Source organism: Diorhabda carinulata, chromosome X (assembly GCF_026250575.1).
Source record: "Diorhabda carinulata isolate Delta chromosome X, icDioCari1.1, whole genome shotgun sequence".
Taxonomy (NCBI): domain Eukaryota; kingdom Metazoa; phylum Arthropoda; class Insecta; order Coleoptera; family Chrysomelidae; genus Diorhabda; species Diorhabda carinulata.
Window position 1 is genome coordinate 15,768,677 of NC_079472.1, and position 22,164 is coordinate 15,790,840.

Sequence of the window (22,164 nt, forward strand, 5' to 3'; positions counted from 1 at the left end):
GACCTCGTATATTACTTTATAGGTTAAATTTTTTCGTTTCTGTGAAATTACAACACGAAAATCGTCGAAACTGCATGCTTAATTCCATAGTTTCTGTTATATATTTTAACCCTTGATTCGATTTTCAGTATTGCGACATTTTTTATTTTTCATCGTAATTTTTTTTTCAACTACATACACTTTTCCCTTTTTATAATAAAAATCTTCCAACTCCTCAAAATAGCCATGGCGATATCACTTCTTCGTTTTTGGAAAAACTTTGATCACCGAGACATTTTTTCTAGTACGGGAACAAAAAAATAATCCGAAAGGACTAAATATGGCTAATAGTGTGCATGATATAGTAATTCAAACTTTAGATCATTCATTTTGGCCTGATATGTAACTTGGTGCATCGTCTTGATGAAACATCACTTTCTTCTTAACCAAACGCGGCCATTTTTGCTTGATTTTTTCGTTAAAACGTTGCTATAATATTTGCAGTTGATAGTTTTTCTTTTTTCAAGATACTCAATGTCAAAAATTATCCCATAAAATCCACGCCATGACTTCGATGCAGATGGATCAATCTTTGCTTTCTTTGGAACCTTTTTCAGTCCATTACTTCGATTATTCTTTTGATTCGGGTGTGAATTGATGGTGATGTGGTCTTTGGATGGATTTTGATTTGGAAGTGTTTCTCTTACTGGTAGAATTGTACTAGTCCGTCGTGCCAGAACTTATCGAATACCTGAGCAAATCTTCAAAAGATTAGTACACTGTTTTTGCGACTCTATGGACTTGTCTAAGGGGGCTTGCTGCTCCTTAAATACAAATTAATGGTTAGGTATTAGTCTTCGGCCATTTAGAATCGGTTATATCTTCTCTATCAGTAATTTTTCCAGTAGTTTTGACACAGCATGTAATTGGCTTATTGGTCTATAAGATGTAGTCTGTAGTCTCTTCCATATCTCACTACCTTCCATAAAATTGGTAAATATCCTTTTTTCAATACTGCATCGTACAATTCTGTTAGATAAATTACCCTTTATTTGATAATTCCTTTAGGATTTTGCCACGAATTAGATCATATTCAGGATATTTTTTGGAGTTTGATGGCTGTATTTTTTGACCCGGTTTACGGTAAATTGGAGATTCCAGAAAATGATCAACTTCGGCTACAATTTTGGGCTTGAAGACTTGTTCTAAGTGTTTAACAAATACATTGGCTTCAATTTACTCAGCAATACGGATAGAAGAGTTTTTTAATTGCGATCTATTCAGTTTTTCTCCATCAATCTAAAATTGCTTGATTCAACTTTATTTTGTCACTGGAAGCTTGAATTCTTCACCAGATATTCGTTATTTTCTTTGTTAATTCCATCTTCTGTCTATTTGAATGGATTTTATAAGATGTTCAACTACATTATCAATGTTTTCTTCAGTTTTTAAAGGAACTTGGACATTCAAGAAGCTGTCCAAATCAGCACGAACGTAAATTCAATTGGTATATTTGTTGCTTAAGCTTGACGCTATTTCTTGAGACAGGAATGTGATCAAAAGATAGTTCAAAACTAAATTGTGCATCTACACATTCTTCTGGAAGGTACTTTTAAATTCTGAAGTCTACTAGGTGAAGAATTTCATTCCTATCAGTTGGTGAATAGGTCAATTCACCAGTTGATATGGATTCTCTATTTTCCATAAGATTTTAGTAATTGAATTATTAGTCTGAAGGAATCTGTCACTGAATTTGATAAATAACTGGACTAAAAATAACTTTTATTTAAAAATCTCATTCACAGGGTGTTTCAAAATTAACGTAAACTATGACATCAATTAACTCGCTAAATTTTCGTGTAGTTTCTGATTGTATTGGAAAATACCTCGGTGGTCGATGGTCTAATTAAAAAAATATTAAACATAAACAATTAAATACATATAAAAATGGTAGGGGGGTTAATTGGTTTTGGTTTGTAGCAGCGAATTGTGTTTAGTTCCTCGGTTTATACCTTCGTTTTCATTTAGATTGAAACCAATCGAATGATGAAAAAAATTTTATAGAATATGACGTACATTCAAGTTGTGAATTATTAAAATAAATATTATTTGGAAATCGCAGTAAAAGTTGATAGTCTATCAAAAACATCTTTGAATCGCTGTTATATTTTCGATATTTAATGTTAAATTTGTGATACCGTTCGAAAAAGGTATGATTTTTGTATATTTATTAAGAACTTTCTCGAATTAATTAGTGTGGGGTAACTTTTTTTTATTTTAACGTGAAAATTAACGACCAAAAAATATAAATCAAAGTTCAATAGAGTTTGAAAAAATGTAGATCGTAATCCAAACGAAAAAAAATTTGTATCACGAGCTATAATTCATTAAAGAGAATAGGGTAGAATGAATGGGGATGTCCTACGTTTTTCAATTAACACAAAAATACTAGTAAATCGTAAACTATTCACATAGAAGATTTGAGCGTTCTAAAAATACTTTTAAAAATGAAAAAGCACTAAACTAAAAGTCACAAAAAAGATAATTTCGTGGTGCTGAGTTCTTAACCTAAAATTAAATTACTCAATTCACCAACTTGCTTTTTAAAAACAATGTATTTAGCAAACTGAGGATTTAATAATTATAAAATTAGATAAATATATTAATGCTTCATTATAGTCACATTAATAATAAACAATTGAAGACGATACCTCAATAGGGTTGATGTGGAATCTATGACAGACAGACTAAACATTGACAAATTTATAGCAACGATAACTGAATGGGGTTTAGAGTCCATAATAATAAATAAGTAATTGATGATGATGCGTCGCTGTGAAGAGGGTTGTTTTGGATTATTTAACTATGAGCTATTAAAACATTGGAAGAAAGGTCATAAATAAGAAAAAACTAACTACTTAAACGTTTTTTCCAAAATAAAATTATATACAATAATTAAACATGAAATATGGGTGTGTATATTGATAAAATGATATTTCCCATACAATGAACTCGTTTTGTTTATTTTCAAATTAATATAAACAAATTATAGACTCATATTGATATCTGACCGTGTGTTATTAAAAAAATATATTAATCTAAATAATAAACCTTGACGACCAAATTGTGATTTAACATACAACTAATAAAGATAATTGCGATGTTGATAATAGTCAGATCGTACAGACGTAGCTGAACCAATTGAAGATAATTGATCGTAAATGTTTAAACTGCATGATAATCACACTTTGATAAAAATTTTATATGATTTTTATTGAAGTGAAACTTTTTAGTGAAGTTTTGATATGGCAGTTAACTCGTAGTTTCCGAGCTATCATTTATTGAGCATTTATCGCTGTAGATTCTGCATGCGGGGTGAAAAATCCAAATGAAATACACTGGCGAGCAAAAAATTGAGGTCACCTTAAAATTTTCACGTTCTTTGCAATTTTACGTTTTCAGACAGTATTCACGAACTGTAAATCATTGTATGTGATTTTGTAAGCTCAATGTAATACTCTATACTAAAGAAAAACGCATTTTTTTTGGATTTATTCTGAAAAAGCTACAAATTAACATTTTGGGCGAAATTCAAAATTTTGGAACGCACAAACTAAAAAAACTGGACACTAATAACGTGTATACTGGTCGATGTTATCCAATTCCTGCAACAGCTCCTCCTGGGCAGTTCTTGGTACTGATATGTGTCTGCGGATCATTCGTCCCAACACGTCCCAGAGATTCATGTCTGGGCTGTGGACTGGCCAGTCAAACCGCCAAATTTCTACCTCATCCAGATACTCTCTGACAATTCTGGCTGTATGTGGTCTCGCATTATCTTGCATAAAAATGCCACGTTTCCCCATAGTCACCATGAAAGGCATAACATGATCTTCTAGCACCTCCGTAATGTACCTGTGAGAGGTTAGGGAGCCATTTTTTACGAAAACCAACTCTGTACGAGCTTGTGCAGTGATTCCCGATCAAACCATAACTGACCCACCCACGCCAAATGGAAGACGTTCGTCAATGCAAACTTCAGCATATCTTTCCCCAGGTCTTCTCCGCACTCGTCGACGTCCATCTGACCTGGTGACTCTTCTGAGAACAATACCCAGCTCCAGTCATCATCATTCTAACGAACGTGATCTAGAGTAAATGTCAATCTTGCTGTCCGATGCTGGCGTTGTAACGGGGGACCTGTAGCCAATTTTCTGCAAGATAATCTAGCAGTTCTAACGGTATAATGACGATATAGTGATTAAAATGACAAATTACGAAATAATAACTTAAATTAACACATTACTATATAATATTGATTAAAAATGAGGAAATAGTCAGCAAAGTGACGGATTACGACGAAAAAGTGATGATAAAAATTGAAATATAACTACGAGACAGTGACAAAAATGACAAAATACTACGAAATGGTGACTGAATATGGCAGATTACTATAAAATAATGATTAAAAATGACGAAATAGTGACTAAAATGAAAATACTGCGATTTGGTGATGAAAATGATGGATTAATACCAGAAATTAACAGAATTTCTGAAAAAAAGTAGCAAAAAGAAATAAGAATCTTGAATTTTTAAAAAAGTTACAAAAAATGACTAAATTTTTGAAGAAAATATAAAAATGACAGAATTTTCGAAGAAAACTACAAAAATGGCGGAATTTCTGAAAAAAAGCAACAAAAATGACAGAATTCTTTAAAAAAGCAACAAAAATGACAGAATTCTTTAAAAAAGCAACAAAAATGACAGAATTCTTGAACAAAAAAGCAGTAAAACACGGGAGTGATCACTAGGATTAGATCTTTTCTTGCCGAAGAAAGTTGAAAATGGTTTACCCCAGGGCAGCGAAACACACACAGTAAAACATCCTAAAAAACGTTTATCTCGTTGAGTGGTAACTCTTTTTCACCCAGACCGTGGTCTTCTAGTGATCAGGCCAGTCTCCAGAAAACGCTGGTACACTCTTTGCACACCACAGAGACCAGCAACAACAATTCTTGGAGTTTCACGTTGCCCCCGACCATCTTGTATCAACGCAACAATTCTTGCCACAATCTAAAGGATCTAATGATAATTATGGGCCTGTTCAATCAATACACTTTGCAATCGTTAGGTTTTACACAAAGAATCAATAGTAAACTGGAAAACGCGCAAGGGAAATGTGAATGCACAGTCGTACTCTAATACATCGAATGACAGCTAATGACAGCTGTCAAATCTCGGAAAAAGTTTGCTTTAACGCCTACTAATCCTCATCAATATTGACGGTAAAATTATTCGTAATTTCTGGAGTGAACTCAATTTTTTGCTCGCCAATGTATATTCGATTATAAATAAATGAGAGGCTGTTATACAGGGAGTGTGAGTAAATTAGACGCCAACGATAAAACAGATACATTTTAAAAAATTGCGTCTGAGAACTTTCGTTTCTTGTAACGTTTCACATAGGATCTTGGTTTTCTAGTTTGAGCTATTGGACGTCTTAGTATGAAACAAACAACAATTTAATGATCATGTATTGCAGTTCTGGGACTCAAATTTCAAACTAAAGCACCCAATAGTTGAGTACCCAAAACGGTTTAACTTTGAATTTATAATCTTAATAGTATCTTCTCTTAGTTTGCCATGAAAATCTGTCATTCATTGATAGTTATGACGTTGAGTCAATAATAATTACATTTCCGAAATCTTGTTATTTGTTAAATTAGATATTGTTAATCAAAATATCGTCAAATTTTGATTACACATGTTACTAACTTCAATTTTTAATCAACCTTGTATTATATTTAGATTGACCGACGTTGTCGAGAAATTAGGAATGTGAGACTTGAAAAAATAAATTCAAGAAGACTTCATAATTTTCAAATCAAAATATTCCGAAAACGATACAAGAATACCTTTTTGGTGTAAAATTAAATGATGTTTTAGAAATTTTCCTCAATAAATCTAATATTAAAAAGGTTATAGTCAATACTACTTAGTACGAACCGTATAACTAGCGCCCTCTATGAGAGTCAGACTTAAAAACAAATACGTTGGATGTATCAGTTACCAGTAGTTACATTGTATTTTTTCTTAGTAAACCTCAAATATTTTTCAGTTTTCTATCTATCCTAGAGACTGTCTCACCTTTTTTTCAAATACCCTGTATATTTATGCATGTCTCTTTGACCATGAAGCAGTTTTCGCCTAATTTGTATAAATGTATTAAGAACAGCACCGAAAATAAATTTGCTGTCGACTGACCGTCCTCAACGTCTTCATAAGCGATTCCACAAGTCCCTTAGACCATTAACTTACTTATTTTATTAAGTGTGACGTGACGACCATAAATATAATTAATTATAGCTTTTGTATACAATAGGATTAGTATTTAAGAGAGAATAAACACGCATAATGCGTTCTTAATAGTTTTGACATCAAACGTGTAGAGTAGACAGATTATTTTTATATTTTATGTTAATAAATAGTTTTTTCAAAGTTATTTAATTTGCGTAATTTGTTTTTGCGCATGAAATAAATCAAAAAATGTATAATTATCGAATACTTGATTGTTTTTTATTTATATTCATTATTATAATTGAAAACTGAACTTAATATAATCCAAAATGTACTGATTTATTGTTTCTGCGTCGCAAGGATAATATTGAAAATAGATCTTGTTAATTAAGCTCAAATTCAAAGAGAAAATTGACATTTAAATCGAATATATCACAACAACCTTGATCGGAGTGTGAATGACATATAGAAGCTTATTTTTGTTATTAGTCCAGTGAATACAGTCCAATTAGAGCCAAAACCCACGAAAATTAGTTATGTCGCAGATTTTCTAGATTCAGATAGTTCTGAGGGTGCTCTATCGATACAGTAAAAATTAACATCGAAATTTTGGCCGTTGAGCGATATATTTTTATTTAAATTTTCAAAATTCCGAATTTTGCGAATAACTCGAAATCTATGCCGAATTTCGAAAAAAATAAAGAGATCAAAAATGTAGTTCAAAAAAATTCCTACAAAAAAGGTTTCTTGTAATTTTTTTCTAATCTCAAAATTACTCTTACAAAAAGCGAATTTCTCTCAGACTCTACGTGGCGCGAAAACTTTTTAGTGAGATGCGACCCCGAAGTTTGAGCGCATTTTACAAAGAAATGACAGCTCTTAGGGAAAAATCACAGGGAACCTGCTTTGTAGAAAATTTCTTAAGCTACATTTTTGATCCCTTCACATTTTTCGAAATTTTGCATAGATTTCGAGTTATTCGCAAAATTCGGAATTTTGAAAATTTAAACAAAAATATATCGCTTAACGTCCAAAATTTTCTTGGGTCGGTAGCTGTGATGATTGGACTATATGGCCAAGTCGTACTAGGATCATTTTTATTTTTAGTCTTCATATACACTTTTTGTTCTTATTCAAGCACCCTGTACAAATTACTTGGCACGAAACCAAAAGTTCAAAAATCGCTTTTCATTTGGCAGGAGTCTTTTATACTGTAAACTTGAACTTTGTATTGTGAATTCACGAGAAAAAAACTTTCGTAGTTTCCATAAGTAATATAAATTTATTGGGCTCATTCAGATTTAAAATAATTAATAACATTCAATAATATAAACATTATAAACAACGAAAACATAAGAAATATTTGAAACAATGCCAAACCAAATGCGATTCGGTATTAACATTTCTAAATAACTAAATTGAAATTGATTCCAACGTAACGGGTATAAAAATAGTAATTTATGCCACAAGTGACGAAAAATTGCCCAAAGAAGTCGTCAAGTCGAGTTGAGCAACGCGTTGAGTGCATTAAACTCTTTTTACACGTGTTCGATACATTATTTTTTTTACGTTCGTACTGAAATACGAAGAATCGTTTTATCAAAGACACTGGTTAAAAAAAAAATGAAACCTACATCTAAAATCGTTTGACTGGCTTATTACTTCCGATCACACAGTATGATGACCTGCAGGTGATTTTTCTGCGTCGCTAGTGATTCAAAACAAATCGTAATCTCATTAACATGAGTTGATTTTCCCTCTGATTTTCCCTCCAAGTGTGAATTGCGAACTGTCATTCAAAAGGGTAAAGAGCAACGGAAATTCATCGAAGAATGAGTCGAGGTCTTCCTAACTAATGGGTTCTTCGTGAATGGTGTCGGAAATTTGAAGTTGGCCGAACTACTTTCAGGATCTATCCTGTATTCTGTTGTTAGTGAACAGTTTCTAGCTACGTTGACTAAAAACCACGAAACAACCGAATTGGTGCAGCATTGGAACACCCACCATACAGTTCCGAGCTAGCATCGAGTAATTTTCATCTTTTCACTGAATTGAAGCGGTGATTTGGAAGGCGGCGTTTCTAAACTCACGCGGAGCTCGAAGAAACTCCACTTCCAATCATTGGTGGCTATGAAGAAGATAATGCAAAGCTTGTTCATAAATATGACAAATGACGAAATGAAATAAGCTAAATCGTGAAACAACCCTCGTATTTGTTATTTTTTGTATTCCAATTTATAAATTGTTCGAACAATTGCTGTTACTAACGCACCGTACACTCTATAGATGTGTGATATATATATTTATTTTTAACCCACGATCGTCATACAGTGTATTCGTTAGAAACCAAATGTTTAATGCAATTATTTTTCAGTATAAACCTGAAACAACATGCTGAAAGTCATTTAGTGACTTCGTGATACGAATTGACGCATCATTATTTTTCGTGGAACTAAATTGTGATAGATAATAATTGTTAGTGTTTTAATATTTTATCGAATTATTATTAGTGTTTTTGTGATAAAAGTGATTAAAAAATGATTACCGTACCTAATATTAGTTATACTTCCTATAGCGATGCGAGTTATATAGGAAAAAAAGCCGTAAGTAACAAAATATTTCAGGTGAAAAATAAGAAACGTATGTAGGAGCTTTTACTACTTTTTTTTTAAATTTTTCGTAGTCTAACATAGAAATAAACGTTATAAAGTCATAATATATTCTGTTTTTGTTTCCACGCACTTTTCAGAACGTCTTCCATTCAATGGAATCTCTTTTGGATGACGGATCATAGTAAAAGACCTTAGCTACATCACCAATTACAATTCATCGGCTTGAACTTCCTTGAATACTTTTGTTTTTAGTCACGGGTCACATTTTTTGTTTTCTGGAGTAGTCAGCACCTTCTGCACGTGGGTCATCTTCTAATGATTCTCGTCCTTAGCCGAAACCAATATTGAATTGTTGATAATGACACAAATCACGGTAAACAGTTTCTATTTTTGATTTGTGGCGGTTTTAAACTATTTTCAACTCAACTAGCTTTTACCCGCGGCTTTGCTCGCATCGAATCCATTAAATAAGTATCAGAAATCATTATAATAGAAAAGAACGAACTCTGTAGCTATATTGGAACCTGAGATATAGATCTTTGAATGTAGAAAAATTGCCAAAAACCTACAAAAATCCATAACTCCACATTGAATGTCCGCGCCTAGCTCCTCTCCAACTCAACCGATTTAAGTGTTCAAAAACTCAAAAGAAAGAAAGTGTTTCAACGAGTGTTCTTAAACCAAAACGAACTCTGTAGCTATATTAGAACCTGAGATATAGATCTTTGAATGTAGAAAAATAGCCAAAAACCTACAAAAATCCATAACTAAACATTGAATGTCCGCGCCTAGCTCCTCTCCAACTCAACCGATTTAAATGTTCAAAAACTCAAAAGAAACAAGGTGTTTCAGCGAGTGTTCTTAAACCAAAACGAATCTGTAGCTATATTAGAACCTGAGATATAGATCTTTGAATGTAGAAAAATAGCCAAAAACCTACAAAAATCCATAACTAAACATTGAATGTCCGCGCCTAGCTCCTCTCCAACTCAACCGATTTGAGTGTTCAAAAACTCAAAAGAAACAAGGTATTTCAGCGAGTGTTCTTAAACCAAAACGAAGTCTCTATCTTGAATAGAACCTGAGATATTGAGGATAGAACGTGTGTATGTGAAAAACTCCCAGTTCTTGAGTCAGGGATTAATGTTTCGTGACATATTGCACAGAAGACAGTTGAATTTTTACGTGAAAATATTAATTGAGAATCCACTCTAATCGTCTGATTCGATCATGTGTGATTTCTGATTATTCTTCAGCATAAACAAACATTTACGTGCTTTATGTACGTGGTAATTTCTTTTAACGTAATGTAATATAATATATAGCGTCGCCCTCGTAGCAAGAATTATTTTTATATTATATTATTATTATTATCTAGCTGAAATAATTATGAACAAGATTTAGATTTATAAATTAACATTACTCAATATTTTTTAATAGAAAGTAACAGTTTAAAGATTTGATATTTATATACATTTAATTTACGTACAACATTTGTTGTATCTTTTAAAAAACGTGTTTGTTATAATTTATATTGACTACAAAACCGGTTATATTTGATATTAATATTCGAATTCGATTTTGTATCATGGACAAGGTGATATAGTTCTAGAAAAAAATAATTATTGATAATTTGTATATAAAAAAATGTGTGAATTTCGTCAAATCAACCTTAAAATCCAAACTTGATCACGTAATTAGCCTACACTTTTTTAAAACAATTAGTCCGGGAGCCGGCAATCTCAAAAGACCCGTGATCGTGGAATTGCAAAATTTTTATATAAATCGACAGCTATTAATTAGAGGTACGAAATGCGTCGATTTATTTGGCCGAAAGTATGAAAAAAATGATTATTTAAAAAAAACGCAGAAATGTTTTCCCGTCATCTCGAATTTCGCTAAAAAACAGTCAATAATGAAAAAAAATCGGTGTACCAATTTTTTTCAACCGACTTACCTATTTAAACGGGGTGATTGGGGGATAAAATTCCCCGAAAACTTTTTTGGGTAATTATCTAGATTAGGTTACACGCCTCCGGTTTAGTTAAAATTTTAGTATGTTATGAAGAAAATTACGCAGAACGCATCCCTTCGTGAGATTTTTGGCGTTTAAAAAATCAAATAATTGTCATGGTTCTTCAGTGATTGTAATATTTGAATTAATCGTCGAAACCTAACCTACATAATTCTCTACAAAATGAAATTCAATCACAAGCAGGGAAAGCTGTTATCGAAAACTATTCCATGATTTTTTCTTGATGTAGTGGTCGACAATAAATAAAATAAACGATGATTATACATACAGTTCGGCCATTTAATGCACTTATTGCCCACTTGCACCACACGGTTAGCTTAGGTTAGGTTATGTTAGGTTAGGTTAAGTTAGGTTAGGTTTCAACGATTAATTTAAATATTACAATCACTGAAGAACCATGACAATTATTTGATTTTTAAACGCAAAAAAGTACTGGAAATTAAGAAATAAATATATTTTATTTAGGAAAATCCACTGAATAAATTGTGGCGGGACGAAACTGTCACAAATCGAAAACAAACTTTCCAAATAATTTATCTTCATCAGAAAAGGGGTACAGATCGATAATAGAGGCGCCAACTCGTGATTTCGATACCCGCCACAAAATTTTTACTTCTAGAACAAAGTGCCAACTCATGATCGTGGTTGTCGTGAAGATTAGACAACTCGTAACGGAAAATTATGCACCTCGGGATTTTAATTGTCAAATAAAAGCAAAAATAAAGTATATGTTTACAGTTTATAACATAAAAATGACAATATACATAGTGGAGCCCATTTTAACTAACGGATTACTTGAGAAAATCTTGCTGGATATCCAGAACAAAATGAAGATATGCGACGAAGAACAGGTCGAGTATTATACAGGACTTTAGGGACGTGTGATGTAACGACCGGAGAATAGAAGAAGACGAGGTAGACCCTCAAGAACCTGGCAGGGAGGAATTGAACAGACAGAGCTATCCAGGAAAACGATTGGATACATAGAAATGTGGGACGTACGAAATGCTGGTTGCTGCAAAGGAAACTGTAGGATCCCCGATGTATAAATGTAAATATTTTTGTTAAAAAATGGGATTATTATTGTCCATCTAGGATTTATTCATCTGAAACAAAACATACTCGTAACGTGTAAAAGATAAAAATACGCGAAGGTTACTAAAAATTTTATAATGGGAATATAAACAAACATATTAGACACGAGCGAAACGTTTAGATAAAAATAACTTTAATTGCGCAAAGAAAAAATAAATAAAATAATTTTTTAAATTGTTTTTCGCTTCTAGATAAAATTATTGCAAAGAAAAATCACGTCCATTGGCGTACTATACTAGAATAATAATAAAATTAAATGATTGTAGTCATTTTGATGAAGATAATTACTTGATATAGGAGGGCGGTTCAAATATGATCGAGGTAAACGATTTGACTCTTCTCCGGAAGCTTGTTGACATGGAAAACCATATGAACACACTGTAGTTTTAAAGTTGGCGGTACGAAAAAAAGTTGAACGTAAACATTCCTCATTTTTTTAAGGTATCGATGTTTTTATTCATTATTGACATCGTAAATTTATTCCACATCCTATTTCCAACAAAACTTGGGTCACTTTTTTGACAGGAACAACTGGGTTACGGGGGCTTTTCAGAAAACCAAAATCCTCCTTTACCATCAATTTTTCGGTCTCACAAAAATCCATTTTCTTAGAAATATTTTCGAGTCCAAGATCGTGAATCCATCGCCGATGTGTCCGACGTTTGAATAATTTAGAAACGTCTCGATTATTGTTCGTAATGCTATTAATTCTATGCCGATATTGAGTTTTTTTTTATCTATTGAATTTCTTGTTTTTACAATTCATGAGGATTGAAAACAATAATAAATTATAAACAAACAGTTGAAACATGTTGAAAGTTTCTCTCGTAAATCGGCACGAACCCGCAAGTAATTATTGATGGAAAATAAAGTATAAAAGCCATAGATACACTCTTTATATTCATACACTACACTTAAGTTACAATAATTTACTTATAAATATCATATAAACAATTTCTGCGACTATTTTTACCAATTCGATCTTTTTACTACGACTATTTATTCAAAACTAAACCAACTGCGTTTATACAAATTATTTATGTACCTAAATAAAATTCTATAAAATTCTAGACGAAAAGAAATAAATAAAAAGACTTTCCTAGAAATTATTTAGAAGAAATAATGTAAATAAACCGCCTACTACTAAAAGAATTATATACAAATGAATATCAAACGAATTCCGCCATTTATAAAAAATGTGAATGATGCTGCCCGAAAAAAGCGTCGCGCGAATTCGCCAAATTTACAAAATTCCATAATAACTGGATAGCGGCTAGGTAACCATTTTGCGGATTTTAGGTTTCTGAGCGATTTTCTCTATAAATTTCACACATTTCTTAACTTCAGAAAAAGTTCAAACTGCGTAAACTTTAATTTTGATAATAAAGTTAAATTATATTAATTAATTTTGGTTCATCGAAATAATTTTTTTCTTTGGAAGAAAAGGGTTTTTCCATGTACGGGGTCGGTTCAATAAGATATCTTAGAAGGAAATTTTTAATTTAAAAAAATCTGTCGATACACAATGGTAATAGAAACTAAAAGAAGAACAGCTTAACCAACAAAAAAATAACAAGAAATTCGAAATTTTAGATATTGGTCCACCAAATACATCGATTCGCTCCACTGTACATCGTCATTGAATTCTCTACTTCTGAGGTTTTCTTTCAGAAGTCCAAACATGTGGTAGACGCGGGGATATACGGGGGATGTTCCAGTTTTGATCCATGGTAAAGAATCGCACTTTGAAGTGGATTGCTCATCATTTTCGAGCGATAAACAGGTTGCATTATTGCAGAAGGTTAGATAAGATTTTTGGAACGCAGCGATCCCCTTCAGTTCCAGAATACAGTAGTCATAATCTTACTCGCGGTCCTGGCGGTCTTCATTTTGACTGACGCCTATTCCTCCAATCTTCAAACAAATGACTCAATTTTTCAATTGTCCAATGACTGATAAATTATTATTCTATGGTTATTATTTTTTATTTCACCCACAAACAAGTGATTACTTCAGACATCTTTGGAACGTATTATCACGAATTTATTCACTTTTTAATCATTAAACTTCACGAATAATGTGTTTTATAATTTGATTATTGTTACAGGTAACTGATTTATATAAACAAATGAAGGAACAAACTCACACGCCGCCAACTAGATCAGTAAGCAGTGCTGCAAACTTGACGTCGCTATGCGTCGACATCTCACCAAGTTCTAGTAATTTTTTCGAGGTAAAACCAACATTTTCATCGAAATATATCACAAATAGACAAATTAATTATTTAGTAGCATAAAATTTCAAATAATTTTACTCATATCTGATTAATTGACTTATTTACTAACCCAGGGAATTCCATGATGTCTTTTTTCAAGAACTCCAAGTGTTTTATAACCTTCTTAATATCCTAATAGCATGGAATTTACTTAATCTTCTCCAATATACCTGATAGCACGTTTTAGGAAAAACCTACGTCCTTTCACATTGTTTCATGATACCCCCTCTTATTTTTCACTTGCATCGAAGTGTTTGAATGGATGAACAACTTTACTAAAGCATCCCTCTATCACTTGAGATCATTATAACCAATCCAGACTCTTCATAAGAAACTCAAGTCTGAGTCGTTCTAGTTTATGACAGTTTTTCTTGTGAATTGGTATCCACCACTTTCTTTTTTGACCACCGAGCTATTTTTTCAAGTCTGGGAACTGAAAATAATCCAAGGAGGCTAAATGTAGCGAATAGGGTGCGTGAGGTAGCAATTCAAACTTTATTTTACTAATTTTGGCCATACGAATGCGGTCGTTGACGATTGTGGGCACTCATCTTGCGCACAGCTTTTTCATGTTCAAATTTTCGATCATCCAATTGCTCTTAAGGGATTTCCTTTAACATTTCTGGAGTCGTCACCTCATTTGGTCGACCACTACGATGCAGGTCTTCGCTACCCAATATCTTAAAGCAGACTCATCCAGAATAGACGTCTTCAAACTTAAAACATAAGCTGTATAGATCGTGTATTTTTCAAGCAACTACTGCCACCTCTAGATCAAACCAGATACTTCTGGGACTACCCTCGTAGTAGGCGTAGCCGGCTACTGAATAAATCGAGAGTGTGGATAGCTAACACACCTGCTGCTGAAACCCTCTAGGAGACGTCAATTGTCTTTTTTCGTATCCCGTTTTTGAAAATTACAATTCCAAATTAATAGTTATTCTATAAATATTAAAATGTTTCGAATTAACTTCTAGGTACTTTATATTGGTAAACTTAAAGTATGGCAGAAGCAGGTTCCCGCCACGTTCATAGATGACGCTTTGGAAAAATTTAAAACGCACGAATTGGAAAAATGTAAAGGAAAACGCATCAGCCGATTGAAAAGTGAAAGTTACCTAATCAGAAGGAATTCGACGGTGAGTTTTTCAGTATCTAAATCAATATTTATCAAATTAGTTGCTATTGAATTTCAGGATTCTACTACGAGTGAAGATTCAATAACAAATATCAACGTACATCCTTTATTAAGGTCGCAATCTGTGCATTCGAATTTAATTGCCGACCAAGGAGAACAAAATCAAATATTGAACACCTTGTCTGCGGAATCCGAAAAACAAGACTACAACGCCAACAAACCAGTCACAGATAATGTTACTAATCAAATTAATCAAGAAAACGATTCTATAAATAACAATAACGATAAAACGAACAACAACAACAACAGAAACAACAATTTTACCCGTACCGAATCTACGATGAATTTGGATGATCATAATAGAACAATGGTTTTGCAAGTAGACAGAACCGATTTGAGGTTGATAAGTCCCGATAGAAAAATTATTTTATTACATAAACAACATAAGGATATTACCACTTGTGTACAGGTATATTTTGAATCGTTTGGACAAATATATTTTGGTCTGTTACTTTAAGGTCTTGGATTTCAGAAAATAAGTTTATCGTACTTTATTTCATATAAAAAAAGTTTTTGCTATTCTAAAATATCTTGTTTCTCGATAGCGCTGCTTATTTTTTTCATTATCACTCTCACAAGACACCGTAAACAAAAAAAATTACTTCTCGCAATTATATTTATTAATTAATATCTTCAGTTTTGATTTTTTTCTTATTTAAAACGCAAACACTTTTTTAAGATATTATTTCCAACAAAACGAACCCTCGTTCATGTGAATTGTGTTTTAACTTTTGTATTTATTTTTTTTTTCTTCACAACCTTGTATTTCTGCTATAAAGGGGTATTACCACTTTTCTAAGACACCGTATCCAAAGAAAATTGATTATCTTCTTAATCCAGTTCAAACATATATATCCTGATTTATTCATCTTCAGAGCCTTGAATTTCAGCGAAAAAATGACATTAATGATCTTTTAATCTTTTAATATCATTTTCATTGAGTTTTTCTAGGTCAAAAATATGTTTCTTGTTTTTTTTCATTATTAGAGTCTTGAATTTTAGCGACGAAAGGATATTAATGCATTTCTAAGGCAACATATACAAAGAAGATCAAGTTTTTGTAAATATTTTTTTATTGAACTATTTTCAGTTCAAAAACACGTTTCGTGATTTTTTCATCTTTAGAGCCTTGAATTTCGGCAAAAAAATCACACTAATGATCTTTTAAGACATAGTTTGCAAAGAAAAATAATCAAGTTTCCACAAATATCATTATCATTGAGTTTTTTCCAGTTCAAAAATATGTTTCTTGATTTTTTTCATTATTAGAGCCTTGAATTTTAGCGACGAAAGGATATTAATGCATTTCTAAGGCAACATATACAAAGAAGATCAAGTTTTTGTAAATATTTTTTTTATTGAACTATTTTCAGTTCAAAAACACGTTTCGTGATTTTTTTCATCTTTAGAGCCTTGAATTTCGGCAAAAAAATCACACTAATGATCTTTTAAGACATAGTTTGCAAAGAAAAATAATCAAGTTTCCACAAATATCATTATCATTGAGTTTTTTCCAGTTCAAAAATATGTTTCTTGATTTTTTTCATTATTAGAGCCTTGAATTTTAGCGACGAAAGGATATTAATGCATTTCTAAGGCAACATATACAAAGAAGATCAAATTTTTGTAAATATTTTTTTTATTGAACTATTTTCAGTTCAAAAACACGTTTCGTGATTTTTTTCATCTTTAGAGCCTTGAATTTCGGCAAAAAAATCACACTAATGATCTTTTAAGACATAGTTTGCAAAGAAAAATAATCAAGTTTCCACAAATATCATTTTCATTGAGTTTTTTCCAGTTCAAAAAAACGTTTCGTGATTTTTTTCATCTTTAGAGCCTTGAATTTCGGCGAAAAAATCACACTAATGATCTTTTGAGACATAGGTTACAAATAAAATTAATCAAGTTTCCACAAATATCATTTTCACTGAGTTTTTTCCAGTTCAAAAACACGTTTCGTGATTTTTTTCATCTTTAGAGCCTTGAATTTCGGCGAAAAAATCACACTAATGATCTTTTAAGACATAGTTTACAAATAAAATTAATCAAGTTTCCACAAATATCATTTTCATTGAGTTTTTTCCAGTTCAAAAATATGTTTCTTGATTTTTTTCATTATTAGAGCCTTGAATTTTAGCGACGAAAGGATATTAATGCATTTCTAAGACAACATATATAAAGAAGATCAAGTTTTTGTAAATATTTTTTTTATTGAACTATTTTCAGTTCAAAAACACGTTTCGTGATTTTTTTCATCTTTAGAGCCTTGAATTTCGGCGAAAAAATCACACTAATGATCTTTTAAGACATAGTTTGCAAAGAAAAATAATCAAGTTTCCACAAATATCATTATCATTGAGTTTTTTCCAGTTCAAAAATATGTTTCTTGATTTTTTTCATTATTAGAGCCTTGAATTTTAGCGACGAAAGGATATTAATGCATTTCTAAGACAACATATATAAAGAAGATCAAGTTTTTGTAAATATTTTTTTTATTGAACTATTTTCAGTTCAAAAACACGTTTCGTGATTTTTTTCATCTTTAGAGCCTTGAATTTCGGCGAAAAAATCACACTAATGATCTTTTAAGACATAGTTTGCAAAGAAAAATAATCAAGTTTCCACAAATATCATTATCATTGAGTTTTTTCCAGTTCAAAAATATGTTTCTTGATTTTTTTCATTATTAGAGCCTTGAATTTTAGCGACGAAAGGATATTAATGCATTTCTAAGACAACATATACAAAGAAGATCAAGTTTTTATAAATATTTTTTTTATTGAACTATTTTCAGTTCAAAAACACGTTTCGTGATTTTTTTCATCTTTAGAGCCTTGAATTTCGGCGAAAAAATCACACTAATGATCTTTTAAGACATAGTTTGCAAAGAAAAATAATCAAGTTTCCACAAATATCATTATCATTGAGTTTTTTCCAGTTCAAAAATATGTTTCTTGATTTTTTTCATTATTAGAGCCTTGAATTTTAGCGACGAAAGGATATTAATGCATTTCTAAGACAACATATATAAAGAAGATCAAGTTTTTGTAAATATTTTTTTTATTGAACTATTTTCAGTTCAAAAACACGTTTCGTGATTTTTTTCATCTTTAGAGCCTTGAATTTCGGCGAAAAAATCACACTAATGATCTTTTAAGACATAGTTTGCAAAGAAAAATAATCAAGTTTCCACAAATATCATTATCATTGAGTTTTTTCCAGTTCAAGAATATGTTTCTTGATTTTTTTCATTATTAGAGCCTTGAATTTTAGCGACGAAAGGATATTAATGCATTTCTAAGACAACATATATAAAGAAGATCAAGTTTTTGTAAATATTTTTTTTATTGAACTATTTTCAGTTCAAAAACACGTTTCGTGATTTTTTTCATCTTTAGAGCCTTGAATTTCGGCGAAAAAATCACACTAATGATCTTTTAAGACATAGTTTGCAAAGAAAAATAATCAAGTTTCCACAAATATCATTATCATTGAGTTTTTTCCAGTTCAAAAATATGTTTCTTGATTTTTTTCATTATTAGAGCCTTGAATTTTAGCGACGAAAGGATATTAATGCATTTCTAAGACAACATATATAAAGAAGATCAAGTTTTTGTAAATATTTTTTTTATTGAACTATTTTCAGTTCAAAAACACGTTTCGTGATTTTTTTCATCTTTAGAGCCTTGAATTTCGGCGAAAAAATCACACTAATGATCTTTTGAGACATAGTTTACAAAGAAAATTAATCAAGTTGCCACAAATATCATTTTCATTGAGTTTTTTCCAGTTCAAAAAAACGTTTCGTGATTTTTTTCATCTTTAGAGCCTTGAATTTCGGCGAAAAAATCACACTAATGATCTTTCGAGACATAGTTTACAAAGAAAATTAATCAAGTTTCCACAAATATCATTTTTATTGAGTTTTTTCCAATTCAAAAACACGTTTCGTGATTTTTTCATCTTTAGAGCCTTGAATTTCGGCGAAAAAATCACACTAATGATCTTTTGAGACATAGTTTACAAATAAAATTAATCAAGTTTCCACAAATATCATTTTCATTGAGTTTTTTCCAGTTCAAAAATATGTTTCTTGATTTTTTTCATTATTAGAGCCTTGAATTTTAGCGACGAAAGGATATTAATGCATTTCTAAGACAACATATACAAAGAAGATCAAGTTTTTGTAAATATTTTTTTTATTGAACTATTTTCAGTTCAAAAACACGTTTCGTGATTTTTTTCATCTTTAGAGCCTTGAATTTCGGCGAAAAAATCACACTAATGATCTTTTGAGACATAGTTTACAAAGAAAAGTAATTAAGTTTCCACAAATATCATTTTCATCAAGTTTTTTTCAGCATTTCTAAGACAACATATACAAAGAAGTTTTTGTAAACATTTTTGTTGATTGAACTTTTTCTTAGAGTCTTTTCCAGTTCAAAAGCATGATTTCTTTTTCATCTTTAAAGCCTAGATTTCCTTCAATAAAAGGGCAATAACACAGAGTCTTGAATTGCGGCAATAAATATTAAACATTTATCTATGAAGAAAATAATTACCTTTTACTAAAAATAGTCGTTGGCCAATTTTTAGCTGAAGATTTATCATTTTTCCAACTAAAACGTGTAGCCGCTCTTCAATAATTTTTTATTTCAGGGTATTACCAGATCGGAACATTTTGGATTCATATGTAGAGAAGGGCAAAGTACTTTCACTCACGTTGGGTACATTTTTAAATGCGAATCCGCTTCGATAGCCAATGACGCCATGGCAGGTGAGGGAAACTGTTCCACTTCCCCCTCAAATTATGTAAATTTGTAATTTTCAAATTTTCCAGCTATAACCCAGGCGTTTACCAACGTAGACACCAAACCGAAGACGATTACATCTTGTGATCACTGTCCCATGGTATGGTATCACAAAATTTGCGTCGAAGTAGAAAATATGTCTGACAGAAAAACACAAGCAGCTATCTTTAGAAGGTAATCATTTGCCATAATACGAAGTGTCATCAAAAAAGTTTTTGCCAAAAATTGATTTTATTCATCAACGTAATCTCCTTCAAAACAAAACAATCATTCCAAAGTTTCTCTAACTTCTCGATGCAATGATTGTAGAAGGATTTGTCTTTTGCTTCAAAATAGGCTCCAGTTCCAGCAGTTGCTTCTTCATTTCATTATTTGACTATACGGTGATTCGAGGTAATGTCTTGTGCAGTGGTTGTTTCATCGATATAAGAGGCCGTTTTTCCTTGATTTTTACATTCAAACGATCCAACAACTCTACATAATATTCCCAATTGATTGTTTCGTTCTTTTGGAAATAGTTGATGAATAATATTCAATTCGCATCCCATAATACTGAAGCCATAATCTTCCCAGCTGACTGTTGTGTCTTTGGACCTGGTTCACCGACTGCAGTCCACTCAGATGATGATCGTTTTGGTTCCGGAGTGAAGTGATGGATCCATGTTTAATCCTTTGTCACATATGGACGCAAAAAATCTGATTTATTACTTGTAAACATGCCCAAAAGCAGCTCTAAAGCATCAACACGTTGTTGTTTTTGATCGACTGTGAAAAATCGCGGTACCCACTTTGAAAAAAGCTTTCTCGTGATCAAATGTTCATGCATAATTTTAAACACACTGCCTTCTGATATCTTCACGGCCTCAATTAACGAATATGTGGACTTTTTTAGTGTTTTCTGGGGTAACTGCTTCAATTGGATGACCAGAACGTTGACCATCTTCGGTGTCTGTACCACCACGTTTAAAATTCACAAAACCCATAAAAAATAACACTTTTGAACCCATTGCTGAGCTCCTACAATATTTTTTCCATCAAGAAGCAATGATTAATTAACAGACGAAATTATTTTGAAAATAACAAAAGTATTTCATTTTCACTTAAACGGCTGTCACTTTTTTCTGACTTATCCAAATGTCATAAAATTTGACACACAGTCTTTTGAATGTTGGTACTTCATAAACGTCATATAGATATGACAATGTCAGCGCTATCTGTGTGTGAGTCACACGATTTATTGATTAATGTTATATGTACCAAAGAAGTAAATGAATTATTCAAATTTCTCATTATGTTAATTAAAACTACTGAGTAACTATTTAAGCGCTTAAAAAAGAAAGACCTGAAAAGCAGCAGATTTATTTCTAGTTTTTGCCGAAAATAAGAAAAAAGGTAAACGAAGAACATTTCGATACTATTACTGATATTGAGAAAGACACAAAAGAACAGAGACCAAAAGAAAATCTAATAAAAGCTCTTTAGAAATGCTTTAAATCATACTTTACCAACAGAAGTCAATTTGAAAGGGTTGATAAGCTATGTCATCTTGCAAGCCCATAGAATACGGAGTGCCACAAGGCTCCGTACTAGGCCTTATCTTGTTTCTTTTTGTTTATAAACGACATCGCCTATCTAGACATCAGTGGTAAACTATGTCTTTTTGCAGACGATACTAGTTTCTCTTGGAGCAGCCCTGATCTCATAGGACTTCATAGATCATATCTAGTGGCCTAATCACCCTTAAATCAGGGTGCGATTCTAATCTTCGATGTCTCAAAGTTTCTAAAACCAAAGTTTCGTCATATAAAAATACTTTACTGCCTTTTTTATTAAATAATCGTTCAATCTGTAAAATTCTT

General features: G+C 31.7%; 1 protein-coding gene across 2 annotated transcripts in view; it reads left to right on the plus strand.

Moving 5' to 3' along the window:
• LOC130902404 (TBC1 domain family member 1) overlaps nt 1–22,164 on the plus strand; it is an 84,825-nt gene that overhangs the window by 52,824 nt on the left and 9,837 nt on the right. The window contains exons 1-6 of one of the 2 annotated variants that reach the window (XM_057814537.1): nt 8,616–8,879; nt 14,126–14,251; nt 15,271–15,432; nt 15,490–15,900; nt 20,154–20,271; nt 20,335–20,479. In XM_057814537.1, the coding sequence (XP_057670520.1) occupies nt 8,814–8,879; nt 14,126–14,251; nt 15,271–15,432; nt 15,490–15,900; nt 20,154–20,271; nt 20,335–20,479 (1,028 nt within the window). In that variant the 5' untranslated portion in view covers nt 8,616–8,813. Of the gene's footprint in view, nt 1–8,615; nt 8,880–14,125; nt 14,252–15,270; nt 15,433–15,489; nt 15,901–20,153; nt 20,272–20,334; nt 20,480–22,164 lie in introns of those variants that run through there. The other variant, XM_057814536.1, reaches the window with a different exon arrangement.